General features: G+C 35.1%; 1 protein-coding gene across 2 annotated transcripts in view; it reads right to left on the bottom strand.

The window, feature by feature from the left end:
• Positions 1-2,746: 2,746 nt before the first annotated feature.
• Positions 2,747-13,087, bottom strand: part of ITGA9 (integrin subunit alpha 9) — a 615,138-nt gene continuing 604,797 nt past the window's right edge. The window contains exons 28-29 of one of the 2 annotated variants that reach the window (XM_032236788.1): positions 6,496-6,606; positions 2,747-4,800 (exon numbers count right to left, since the gene is read on the bottom strand). In XM_032236788.1, the coding sequence (XP_032092679.1) occupies positions 6,508-6,606 (99 nt within the window). In that variant the 3' untranslated portion in view covers positions 2,747-4,800; positions 6,496-6,507. Of the gene's footprint in view, positions 6,607-13,087 lie in introns of both variants that reach the window. The other variant, XM_032236787.1, reaches the window with a different exon arrangement.

The raw sequence follows: 13,087 nt of genomic DNA, 5'->3' as shown, positions 1-13,087 counted from the left end.
CTTGTTTCAGCAATGACAGGTAAGCTTAAGAACATAAGCAGATTTGAAAAAATCAAGAGTGTGCAAGATAAAATGGGTAAAATAATTATGTATTTCATATTTCTAAACCACCCATCTCCCTTAAAGAGGGATTTTGGAGTCCCATAATCATTTGCCCTTCCATCTGTCTCTGATTAGTGTAGACTATGATTTCATAATGACCTTCTTTCTGAGAATCATCAGTGCCTTAAACCTATTTTTTTAAGAAAGTATTATTTAGATATGTTCAAAAGTCATGCCCCCAAATGAAAAAGGGAATATTGAGAAACAAATGGCAACCAATTTGGACATTTAATATAATTTATGTAATACATTGTGTATGAGGCCTGACATTGGGCATGCTTTATATACTATATTGATTGAAAAAGCAATTCCCAAAGAGAATAATGCTAGCAATGAGCAAACTGTGGCTGAAAATTATGAGTCAAGGCAAATCACTGGGACTTGTATCATTATAAGATAATTTTTCAGCCTACCTTCCACTCCAATCTATCTACATGTCCCCCAAACTTTCATTCATCTACCACCCTTCTTCTAAATGATGCTTTCTCCAATAACAGGTCAATCCCAGCCACTGTGAGAACTATCAGCCTTTTGGTATGTAATTTGGAAGGTCTCGGATGGGAAAGCGATCTTCCAGTCACATCACCTCAGAATGATTTAGGCTTGGCAAAGATAAAGAACATTCAACCATTTTTGACAATTTTTAATTTTTATTTACCAAAGTTTTTATTTTTAAACTTGAACCTTCCAAAACAGTGCAAGTATATTAGAATACAGGTGCACACACAGGTAGTAAATACAGGTGATATTGATAACAGGCATGTTCTTCCTCACAAATATATCTAGATAAAAAGGTGATCTTTCTACAAAAAGAGTGAGTGGAGCGAGTGAAAACAGGACAAAGGGCTTGTCCTAATCACATATCTGTCTTGAGGTTCTCACAAACTTCATGTGATTTTATGTGATTTACATCAAATGGGTATTTGGGTATTCAAATGATGCTATCAAGAGGGATAATAAAACATTTGCAAGCAAACAAGCAATCTTAAGAGAACACCAAGGAGTCCACCGTTCAACATTGATATACATATACAAATGAAGGCAAAACATCCATTTGAAAAGTTGTGATATCTTTTAGCATTTCATTAAAAAGCAACAAAACTATCATTCAAGAATTTCTGTTTATCTGAGAATTCTGAATTTCACATTTTTTTATGATAGGTAAAACACTTTCAAGAAATACTGAATGTTCATTATTAAATTGTTGGTCACTAAAATTCGCTTCTACTAGGAAGCTAATAAAATTGCAAAAAGGTACAGTCTTTCCTTCCTTTTTACTGCTTAAATTGCATATGGGGTTATGTAACTTAAGGCTAAATTGCCTAAAGTTATCCCGTTCCAAATATAATTCCCAGTTATGCAAAGGAAGTTAGGCACAGAGAATGGAAAATACAAATATACAATCTTAGCTGGAACTCAATTTATTTTTGCTCACCTGAATCAGTAATCACATGGAAGTGTAATATATGTTGATTATTGATAATGAAAGTGGAATTTACACAATGTGGTCCAACTGCAATGGTATTTTAAATGTCTTATATGTAGCAAATCAGGAAAAATATTTGTTTACTCAACTATTTTATTTATCAAACTATTTTAATAGTTTAATAGAAATTATTTTTAAAAAGCCTTTCTAGAATAATACATGGCAAGAGTATTATTCACTGGATATTCACTGAAGAGTTCACTGGATAGATAAACATGTTATTAATCTTTTCAGTATTTCCTGCCATTCAGTATTTCCTGGATTCTTGCTGTAATGTAAAATTTTACTAAAAGGAGACCCATATGCCGTACTATCACAGTAAACTTGTTTTATCAATCCTATAAACAAAATTGACAAAGCAATCCAACATATGTTCACTCATTGAATTTAACCTGACCCTTATGGTAGACGTTTATACATCTATCTGCCTATGCATAAATCAATCAGAATAGAACTAGAAGGGACCTTGGAGGTCCTCTAGTCAACCCCCCTGCTCAAGCAGAAGAGCCTATATCTAGGAAATCAAAGGGAATATACAGAACAAGAAATAGGAGAAGAGGGGGTAAAAGTGGACACAAATAAGATACAAAAAATAAGGTAGAAAAAAGAAGAATTGAAAATAAAATTCAGATAGAAGATTTCACTGGGTTTTAAAGTCACAAAGGAAAAGTAGATAAAGTGGGAGATTGCCCAAAAAAGAAACTGAAAAATAGTAAGAAAAGGAGGGGAACAGGGAAAATCCTGGGGGAAGTTACTAGAATAATAAAAGTAAATGTGCTGAAGAAATAACCACAAAAATAGGGGAAAGAAAAAGAAGAAATTAGGAGAAAGGGGGGAGAAGAAAGACAAGAATTAAAACTGGGATTTTAGGGAGCCCAAGAAAAAATGGTTAAAAAAGGAAGAAAGAGAAAAAGAGTTATATTAGTAGTCTAAAGAGAATAGTAGTAGTGAGATTGTTATTGTTATGTAACTAATTAAGAAATAAAGAAATGCTCTCTATGCTTAAATTGAATTAGAGGATGTATGCTGTTTATAGCAAAATATACCAATGGAGAAAATAAGAAATGAAATTTTGGTGTAATTTTGAAGGGGCAAATGAAGATATTGTTTATGTATTAAGAAAAAAATAACTATAAAGATGAAAAATAATGGAAGAGAATAAAGTGGCTGAAAGTGAAAACAAAACTATGATGTAAAAAAGGACTATGTAATTGAGACAATGTAAAAGAAAAGACCCAGACAACTTTTTGTTTCTATAATATGTATACTTTGTATTAAAAAATAAAAAACCTTGAAAGGAAAGCAGGAGAGCCTATATCATCTCAGACAAGTGGCTGTCCAGTCTTTTCTTAAAAACTTGCAGTGATGAAGCACCCACTTCTTACAACAAAGCTTTTCCATTGCTTAATTGTCCTCACTGTTAGGAAGTTTCTTCTTAATTCCAGATTGCTTCTCTCCATTATTAGTTTCAATCCATTGTTTCTTGCCCTGCCCTCTGGTGCTTTGGAAAATAAGTTGACCTCCTCCTCTTTGTAGTAGCGTCTCAAATACTGGCATACTGCTATCATGTTGATCCTACTAATTTATTCATTAAGTCACCTAAAGAAGCTCTACTTATCAAGTTGGATTAATTTTGCTTTTATAAGCTGTAGTAAGTATGATTCAGCCATGCTTTGTGTATACTTGCTTATATCTTGTCTCTGTGTTACACTATTGGTGTTAATTAAAAGTGATTGATACTTGATAAAGAGTTATGAAAATTTAACACAAATTTAATGTATTTATTCTTTAGTATATCTGGATAGGTGTCAGTGTCAATGCTGTTTATTGTAAGTGAAAGTAAAAAACCAATCACAGGGCTGCACAGAAAGACCAATACAAAGGCAATACAGAAAACTTTAAAAAAACCATCTAAATCACTGCTTTGGAAATTCATTTCATTATTACTAGAACCATATTATTAATCTGAAGTAATTGTTAATATTAACTGAACCATAAGAAGCACACCGCAGAGTTTCCATTCATTTTGGGGGGCTTTTTTTCAATCATAGGTAGTGATTTCTATCCTTTGTCGGTTCTCAATTTGTGGCCCATTATTATTAACTGACAAAGAGAGGCTTTTTCACTCAAATCCTTTAAACCAAAATTTCTGTAATGATTGTTCACAACCTTAAAAAAAGATGCACTTAAAGCACTGATCTTAAATGGATCTAGATCAGGGGTGTCAAACTAGTGGCCTGCCAGATGCATCACGTACTGGCCATGCCCACTCACATTTTAGCAAAGGAGAAAAAAGTTGTGATATGTCACATGATGATGTTTGACACCCCTGATTTAGACTGACGGAGGAAAACCTATACTTATAATAGGAAGGACCTCTTTGGGGAGTTTGGGTTAAGTCTTATGGAAATAATACAATGATTTCTTTCTATTATGATTCATGAATCATTGGTTTAAAAAATAAGAAAACTTCATTTCTTTAGCCATATTGTCTTTTGGTGACTTAATAAATACATCAATAGAACTAAGACTCAACTTTATAGTGATACATTCAACACTACAATTGAAATCCATTATTTATTTTAAGGCATAAGCTTTAAAATAAATATGAGCCATGTTGTAATGAGAATAAAGTTTTAATTCCTTAAATTCCTTAAAAGAAAGACACATTTTGATTCAACAACCAACAATTTATTTAAAGTTATCTCCACTGCAAAATATCTACTACTAAATTGATCAAAATTCTCCTTATAAATATTTCTGTTGGGATGACACTGTGCATAATAGTGTCAAAGGGAAATTATTTGATCCACTAACACCTTATAAATATTTGCATATCTTATGTAGGCATAATGTTTGCATTAACTTTTTATGTACTTTTTAAAACAGAAACAAAAGATTGTGCCACAAGCTGAAATATCGAAAAGGTAGAAATTGTTAAGAATTTTGGTAATTATTTTAATAAATTCACATTCCACATTCCATTGTGGGGGGGAAAGGACATATTTTTTCAAATTAATAGGAAACTCTTTTTTGCTGATCTTCTGAGCTCTAAGGTCCTGATGTCACATGTTGGCATTATTTTTTATACTCTAATAGCTGCATAATGGAGCAACAAGAGGACATTGCTCAAAGGCCAAATGTGTGGATGGGATTCAGAATGTCCCAATTTGAAATGATTCTTCCATCTTAAAAGCATCAAGTAGAAAAACCTGTGACAAAAATATAGATGAGTCACAGCACATCAGAAAACATTTCTTTCTGAACCTCTGTAGCTTCAAATTGTACATGAATAAACTGACTTTTAATAAGCAGACATTATATAATGGGAATGTCTCTTTTCAACATTTATAAACTTTTAACACAGCTTCCTCACTTCATCCCATCTCAGTGAAAAGTTTCCTTTATTGAGTCAAAGCGAGTTATTTGTGGTTCTTTCTCTAATGCAATGTGTCCTATCAATAAAGCCAACTAAAAGTATGAGCATTTGATATTTAATTACAATACATTTTTAATCATCCAAAAAGAATATCACCTATTGGGAGAAACATAGAGAATAGGCATAAACAGAATAGTACATAGCCTTTATTTTCCTTTCCAGAACAATCATTTTCCATGTGAGTATATAGTGGCATAAATTGTATTTTTTTAAACAAACATGGTCCTCCAAATTTTCCATCTTCACTTTCTTTCCTCCCTCCCCTCAATAGGGGATACTACAAAATTAATGAGAGTGATTAATTCCAAAATTACTTTTTGGGATACTTCCAATTAATTTTGGAAGTGTCTTCTTGCTGCCCTTCAAGACAATCTGGTGTGTGCCATCCACTAAAACACAGTTTAAACCAAAATGTCAAAATCCCTCCCGTTCTACTGATGATTTGCCATGCAGTTTGCACTTCACACAACACAAAACTCTGCTGTAAGTATAAATAAATGGAACCTCACATTGAAAGCATTAACCATTGCCAAGTGATAGCTCAAGAAAATGTAAATCTCTCTCTCTTTCTCTCTCTCTCTCTCTCTCTCTCCCTCCCTCCCTCCCTTCCTCCCCCTCTCCTTCCTGCTACAGAGGGCTGCAAATTGTTCCTTTTGAAATGGATGTCATGCTTAATCCTTGAATAATAGTTTTTTTTTAATTTCATGTAGGCAAACTTTTAATTTCCTATTTTTTAAAATGAAAGTATTTGGCTTTTATATAAACTAAAATCAGGACTGGTTCTATTACATGAAATCTTTCCATTCTTTTCATCTGCTTCTCTTTCGCATTGACAGTCACAAATACAGTATAATAGATACAAAAACATATGCATGATCAAAATTTCAGCTGGATATCAGTGCTTTACAGGGTCCTTTGTGAACTTACCTATAAGGAAGCCCCATTACACCCAACTAAATGCTATTGGTAAGTGTGCAAAAGATTACAATCTAACAGTGCATTGTCTAATATACCTACTTAGAAGTAAGCTCTTTTGAATTTATTGGAACTTGGTTTCCAAGAAAATGTGAATATAGGACTGTAGCAGCTATTGTGAATCTATCTCAACAGAAAACATACAACATTGATACATACACATACACACTCACACTCCATATAAAAGCTTATGAAAAGTATTTTTTTGGAAACAAGTCTTCCCCTGAGGGTATACCACATATATGTTGGATTCATAAATATTGATCTGCACTGCAGCTTAATTATCCAAGTTCATTTCTTCCAAGATGTATAAATTGGTTGAGTCACCTGACAGTGTGACGTTCCCTACTGTAAGGTGATGAAGAACAACTGCATCAATGGGGCCTCCGGAAAATCTGGAGAAGATTCCTTCTTCCACATATGGAAGATACAAGAGCAGGACCAATAAGTAACAACTGTGTACCACATGGCCAGGATTTTAATGTTTCCTTACCCCCAGTATAATTTATTGGCTTTTCTGGACCCAGTCCCAACTATCTTCATTCTCTTTTCTATTCTTCTCAGCCTCAATGATTTCTTTGTATTTTCTGCGAAAGAAGCCCATCTGTAAATTAAAGAAAAAAAGTGAGGAGGAAAGAAACAACTTTATTAATATTTGGATTCTTTTTTAATTTGTAATACATATTTTCAGGTTGCTTACCACTCTATTAATAAAAAAGGAACACATCAGAAAACAAGCAAACTTAGATCATGCTTCCCCAATAAGATGCATTCCAGAAGTGTGGGCTATATTAGGTGGAAATTTCAAGAGTTGTATTCCAATACATATGGAGAGTAGTAGAGATATGATTTGGAATTATACTGGGTGTAGAATATTCATGTATCATATAATTATGAATATAAGAGAAAAGGGCATGTTGGTTCAGAATAGTCCAAACAAACAAACATGCTTCTGAGAAAGTAATAAGTAGAATGTGAAGTTTAAAACTCTTCTCTGTTGTTGAGAATATAAAGATATAAAGAACCGTATGATCTTTGCTTTCCTTTAGCCTGAATCCACAGTTTCCAATTTAATTGCCTGTCTACTGATTCCTTTAATTATCTTTATTCCTCTATTTACTGACACTATTGCTCTCTGCTTTTTTTACTTTCAAAGATCCAGGTTGAGAAAGGAAAATAAAAGGGATCTTTGTTGTTGATACCCAGATTTATAGACCTACTTCTTACTTAAAGTTAAAAAGGCACATAATTAGGAACTACAAGCACTAAAAATGTATAATACAAAGAAATGTTACAAACCGGTATTCCATTTGATTACATGACATGATAGGAGAAAGAAGCACTGAAAGAATTTGAAAATTAATCCCTGTGTTGAAATATACTAACACATATTCTTCCCTTTTGCAATCTTCCCTACTAATTGTCTTTCATATCCTGCTCCATCTAAAATTCCTGCTATGATCCTGCTATGCTCTTCTTAAGTATAGGTTTTTAATTGAAAATCTTTTATGGAATTGAGAAGGTTTGTTTATCTCACTTCTATATCAATAACTCTCCATTTTGATGGACATTGTGATAAAATTACAATATAATACATTTTACAGCTGAGAAACAGTTCATATGGTTTGCAAAGTAGAGTAAATGTGATATACAACTACCTCAGAACTGAGGTTTATAATATATTTTATTTATTACATTAAACAAATAATGACCTCAATGTTTCTGAGAAGCTTTAATTGGTACAAATTGCACTATTCCTTCTGAGAAATATAAGCTGTTGGAAACCTACTGCATTAATATTCCAGTATCTGCACTGGTAAAAGACTATATTGCATCAGAACACTTGGTGATGTCCTGTAAGATCTTATATGTTTGGCGCTTATCATACTTAAAAGATTTATCCATCTACCAAATCATTGCATTTTAATGTTCTCTGAGGTTAGTGTGATTCAAGAGTTCTCAAAACACCCTTTCCAAACCTTGATATCCTTGCAATGTTTGCTGTTCAATCCACTAATATTATTGTTGAGAATTCTGGAAGATGAAATACATACAAGAAAATGGCAACTAAGTTAGGGAATCTGTTATAAAACAAGTAGAAACCATGTCTTATTTTTGGCATTCCTTTCCCATGGCTATATTCAAAAGCTGAAATTGTATATCAGCCATATTATTTCTAATTCCTCTGATTTTTGCTATATTGAAACAGAACTGAAAACCTGGAAAGTGGACAAGAAGCTTACAATCAAACATGACCAATTTGTAAACACCAGCTGAGTACAACCAGGTCTCAAGAAGAAGCAGATGGAAAGGAATTTATTACAAAAAGAGGGGTGAAAAAGGCTTAAATCCTTATAGGAAAAAAAATCAGATCCTTGATTAGTGGGAGATCTCTTTTAGTAAGATCTTTTATATCTGCAATGATGCGTCTAATCTATTCAAGTACATTTTCTGTTTTCCCAAGAAAAAAGTGAAAATAAAGGCAGGCACCTGGGAAGAAAACTTTAACAGTGAGCAACTTTTCTATAGCTGAAATCAACATTTCATCTGTCAAATACTGTAGCAATTGACATAGTGAGTTAAAAGAAATGAGAGGCTTCTGAAGATAATTTCCATATATTAGTAAGATTGAAAGAACTTAAAGGCAAAAATACAGGAACCCCACAATATATGCCAAAGGATGTGAATGAGTAAGTAAACAGAGCAAAGAACAAGCAAAATATAAGGCAGCAGCTCACAAAAATCTAAAATGAAACAAGACCAGAATACTCAGACCCAAATATCAGATAAGATGGACTGAATCATTTTCGACTTAATCCAGCCCAAAATTACTCTAGAGGGAAAAAAATAAAAGTCTTCTCTACCATTACGACTGTTAGATGTGTTGAACTACAGATTGTATCATCTCCCACCAGCATGAAACTTCTAACCAGAGATAATATGAATTTTATTTCCAACATTTCTAGAAGGCAACAGGATAGATAAATTTCAGCTACTGCATTCTTTCCCTTTATTACGTGACTATCCATTATCCCACCACACCATCACATAATGTAATGTAATACATTTAAGTATTGGGTACAAAATTTATTGTCTAGAGAGGAGAAGTCCATGGACAGTTTGATTTCCTTAATAAATCAGTGAGCATAGTAGGTATACTGTTGTTGCACCACCATCTTTCAAAGGAATTTAATAAATACAGCAGGACAGAAGTGCTGTGTGACTTGCATCCATCCCTGAAATATACACATATTTGTTTTATATTTTTAAATAGCTTGCTGAGGTTTAAAAGTATCTATTCTTCATAGAAACCATATACTTTGCACATTAAAATCTACATTTACAGTTATGATCAAAATTACAAAAATGAATTTTAATTTTCTCCAGGGCCAAGCAAACAAGAACAAACTATTTCCTACTGTTATTTTAATAAAAACTGCCGGCTTGCAAAACATCTGCTTCAGAAATTATCACTAAAAGTTTGCTACAACAGTTTCTAGCATTTTATAGCATTTTACTATTGGATAAGGAATTTGTTCCATAAGCAATAAAAAAAGTTGCAAGAGTTAATCAATATTAATGAAGCATGAAATTCAGAATCTACAAGTGATCTTGCTATGAATCTAGAAATAGAGTTCCTGTAATAAGCTAAGAAGTACAGTAAAAGCAAGACCAAAAATAGGCAGATCAACAAAGGGGAAAGGAGAGTTTTCAGTCTGATACATGAAATCTGTCTTGGCTTGGGTTCCAATGCAAACAAAATTTTGCATTATTCATACGTAATTGTTTAGCATTAACATGCAGATTTTAAAGAACATCTCTAAACTATGATTCATTCTTCTTACTTCCTTGTAAGATTGAATGTCTTTCCTCTTCTGATATGTGAATTTGCTTGCATTTTTATAAATTGCAATTTAACATGCTGTTTGCCTGAAGATATGCCTGACTAGAACCTGCTCTAGTATTTAAACTATTGAAGTATGGAGTATTTAAACTAATAAATACAATACGTCAATAGAAAACCTACAATACATTGAATATTTTAGAGTATATTATATGTAATGTAGGATTTTAATCAGCTTCTTAAACAACCTGATTAAAACATTATTTCAATCTACACTGAGTAGGCTTATATCATAGTAAATAAAAATGTAGAATAGAATTTAGGGTGAACCAGACCAAAATATAGGAATGAATTAGATCAGTGATGGTGAACCTTTTTGACACCGAGTGTCCGTATCAGAAAGCATATGCATGTGCATGTGCCAGAGTGCCGGAAATCTTAAAACCAGCTGGCCAGCGCATGCTTGCCTGTTTTTTGGCCATTTTCAGGCTGTTTTTCAGGCTGTTTCCAGGCCGTTTTCCAGCGCTCCAGTGCCAACGAAGACCAGATGGTAGGTGCCCATATGCATGTCAGAAACCAGAAGAGCAGCTAGTGATGGCGCACGTGCCCACAGAGAGGGCTCTGTGTGCCACCTCTGGCATGCATGCCAGATGCATGCATCATGGAATTAGATGATGTAATTAATAAAAAATGGAAGCAGACTTTTTAAATTCTTTCGAGTTACAGTCAAGAAATATGAAACCTAGATATGTTAAAGTTTGTCATAATAACAATGTTTATAATAATTCCAAGCACAGTTTACACATGTTGTTTTCAAATCAGATTCTGCTCAAAAAATCAAACAATTTCTCAATAGTCAGAACATGACCTTATAGGATACAGTAGCAGCCCCTAACCTCTCCAGCTCTGAGGACTGGAAGTGGCACTGTGGAGATAGGGGCAGGAAAGAGGAAATTGTTTCATGCACACGCCTGCTGCTAGCAAAAATTGAGCTTTCCAACAGAGTATGGCCCAGTACTGGGCCACAGACTGGAGGTAGGGATTCCTGGTATACAAGATTAGCTAGAATCTGCCAAGTGTTTGAACTTTTCCCACCAACTATAAATTAAAACACGGGGATATGTTTAAAAAGTCAAGATGGCAGCAATAATGAAATTGAAGATCTACCCATTTCTTATATGTATCCCATATGAAAAATTGATGGAATTTTGATGAAATTCTCATGACCAACATTTTGACTTTATTGATCATATGCTGTGGGCATCCCTAAATATATTTATTTATTTTAATTTGTCAACAAGTACAAGGAAACTAGAAAAAAACATGAAAAAATGGCACAAATAAATGGATAAAAATAAGCAAAACATAAGCCATAAACACATAAAAAGAGCACATTTATATGGACAGTAGGACAGGGATGCACACTGGTGCGCTTTTGCATGCCCCCTTAGGGACCTCTTAAGAAATGTGAAAGGTCCACAGTAGACAGTTTAAGGTAAAAGGTATGGGGATTAGAGGAACTAACAACAGAGTCAGGTAGGGTGTTCAACACATTTACTATTCTATCGCTGAAATCATTTTTCCTGCAACCAAGATTAGAATGGATTACATTTAGTTTGTATCTATTGATAGCCCTTGCGTTATTGCAGTTGAAGTAAAAGTAGTCATTAACATGTAGGATTATGCCAGATTATCTTGTGCACTAAGCTCAGATCGCAATGTAGACGGCGTAGTTCAAGGCTATCCAGGCTAAAATTTGAAGCCTGATGGTATGTGGAATTTTATTATGAGCAGTGGAGTTGAGTACTGTTCTTTTAAAATACCTCTGGACCCTCTCTAATGTTTTAATGTCCAAAATGTAGTGTGGGTTCCAGGCAGGTGAGCAGTATTCAAGTATAGGTCTGGCAAAGGTTTTATATGTCCTAGTTAGCAGCATAGCATTACCAGAGAAAAAACTATGTAAAATAAGGCTGATGACTCTGAATGCCTTTTTGGCAATGTTGTTATAGTGAGCTCTGGGGATTAGGTCTTTTGAAATGAGTACTTCTAGGTCTTTGACAGAGTGTGGTTCATTTTTTAGATCATTTCCACTCAGCTTGTATTTGATGTTCTGATTTTTATTGCCAATGTGTAGGACTGAGCATTTGTTAGCAGAGATTTGACAATTGTTTGACCATTCAGATATATACAGTAATCTAGGTCATTTTGTAGAGTATTAGAATTGTCTGTGGTGTTATACCAATTGAACAAGTCCTAAAGTAGTGATGACATTATACAGGGTTGTATGTATTGTTTCAGTTGTGTACTCATTTAGAGAATTAGAATTTTAGAATTAGAATTTATTAGAATTTGTAGGCCGCCCTTTTCCCTGAGGGGACTCAGGGCGGCTCACACAAAAACTGGGAAGGGGAAATACAGACATTAGGACAAACAAGTAATAAAATAGCAAGCAACATACATTCATCATTCGGGAGGGGTAACTATCCTATCCCCAGGCCTGACGGGCGAGCCAGTTCTTCAAGGCTATGCGGAAGGCTTGGACGGTGGAGAGGGTACGAATCTCCACGGGGAGCTCGTTCCAAAGGGTCGGGGCTACTGCTGAGAAGGCCCTCCTCCTTGTAGTTGCCAGCCGACATTGGCTGGCCGATGGAATACGGAGGAGGCCTAATCTATGGGATCTTATCGGTCGCAGGGATGTAATTGGCAGAAGGAGGTCTCTCAAGTATCCAGATCCACTGCCATGTAGGGCTTTATGGGTGATTAATAGCACCTTGAAGCGCATCCGGAGATCAACAGGTAGCCAGCGCAGCTCGCGGAGGATAGGTGTAATGCGGGTGAATCGGGGTGCACCCGCGATCACTCGCGCGGCTGCATTCTGCACTAGCTGAAGTCGCCGGATGCTCCTCAAGGGCAGCCCCATGTAGAGCACATTGCAGTATTCCAGCCTAGAGGTCACAAGGGCCCGAGTGACTGTTGTGAGAGCCTCCCGATTCAGGTAGGGTCGCAACTGGCGCACCAGGCGAACCTGGGCGAATGCCCCCCTGGTCACAGCCGTCAAGTGGTGGTCAAATGACAGCTGTGGATCCAGGAGGACTCCCAAGTTGCGAACCCTCTCTGAGGGGTATAAAATTTGACCCCCCAGCCTGAGTGGTGGAATAGTAGCCAAATCTTTGGGAGGGAAACACAACAGCCACTCGGTCTTTTCTGGGTTGAGCACAAGCTTGTTAACCCTCATCCAGTC

The sequence above is a fragment of the Thamnophis elegans genome, chromosome Z, assembly GCF_009769535.1.
Source record: "Thamnophis elegans isolate rThaEle1 chromosome Z, rThaEle1.pri, whole genome shotgun sequence".
In the NCBI taxonomy this organism is placed as follows: Eukaryota; Metazoa; Chordata; class Lepidosauria; order Squamata; family Colubridae; genus Thamnophis; species Thamnophis elegans.
Note: the sequence above shows the minus strand (reverse complement) of the source record. Positions and strands in the feature narration are given on the sequence as shown.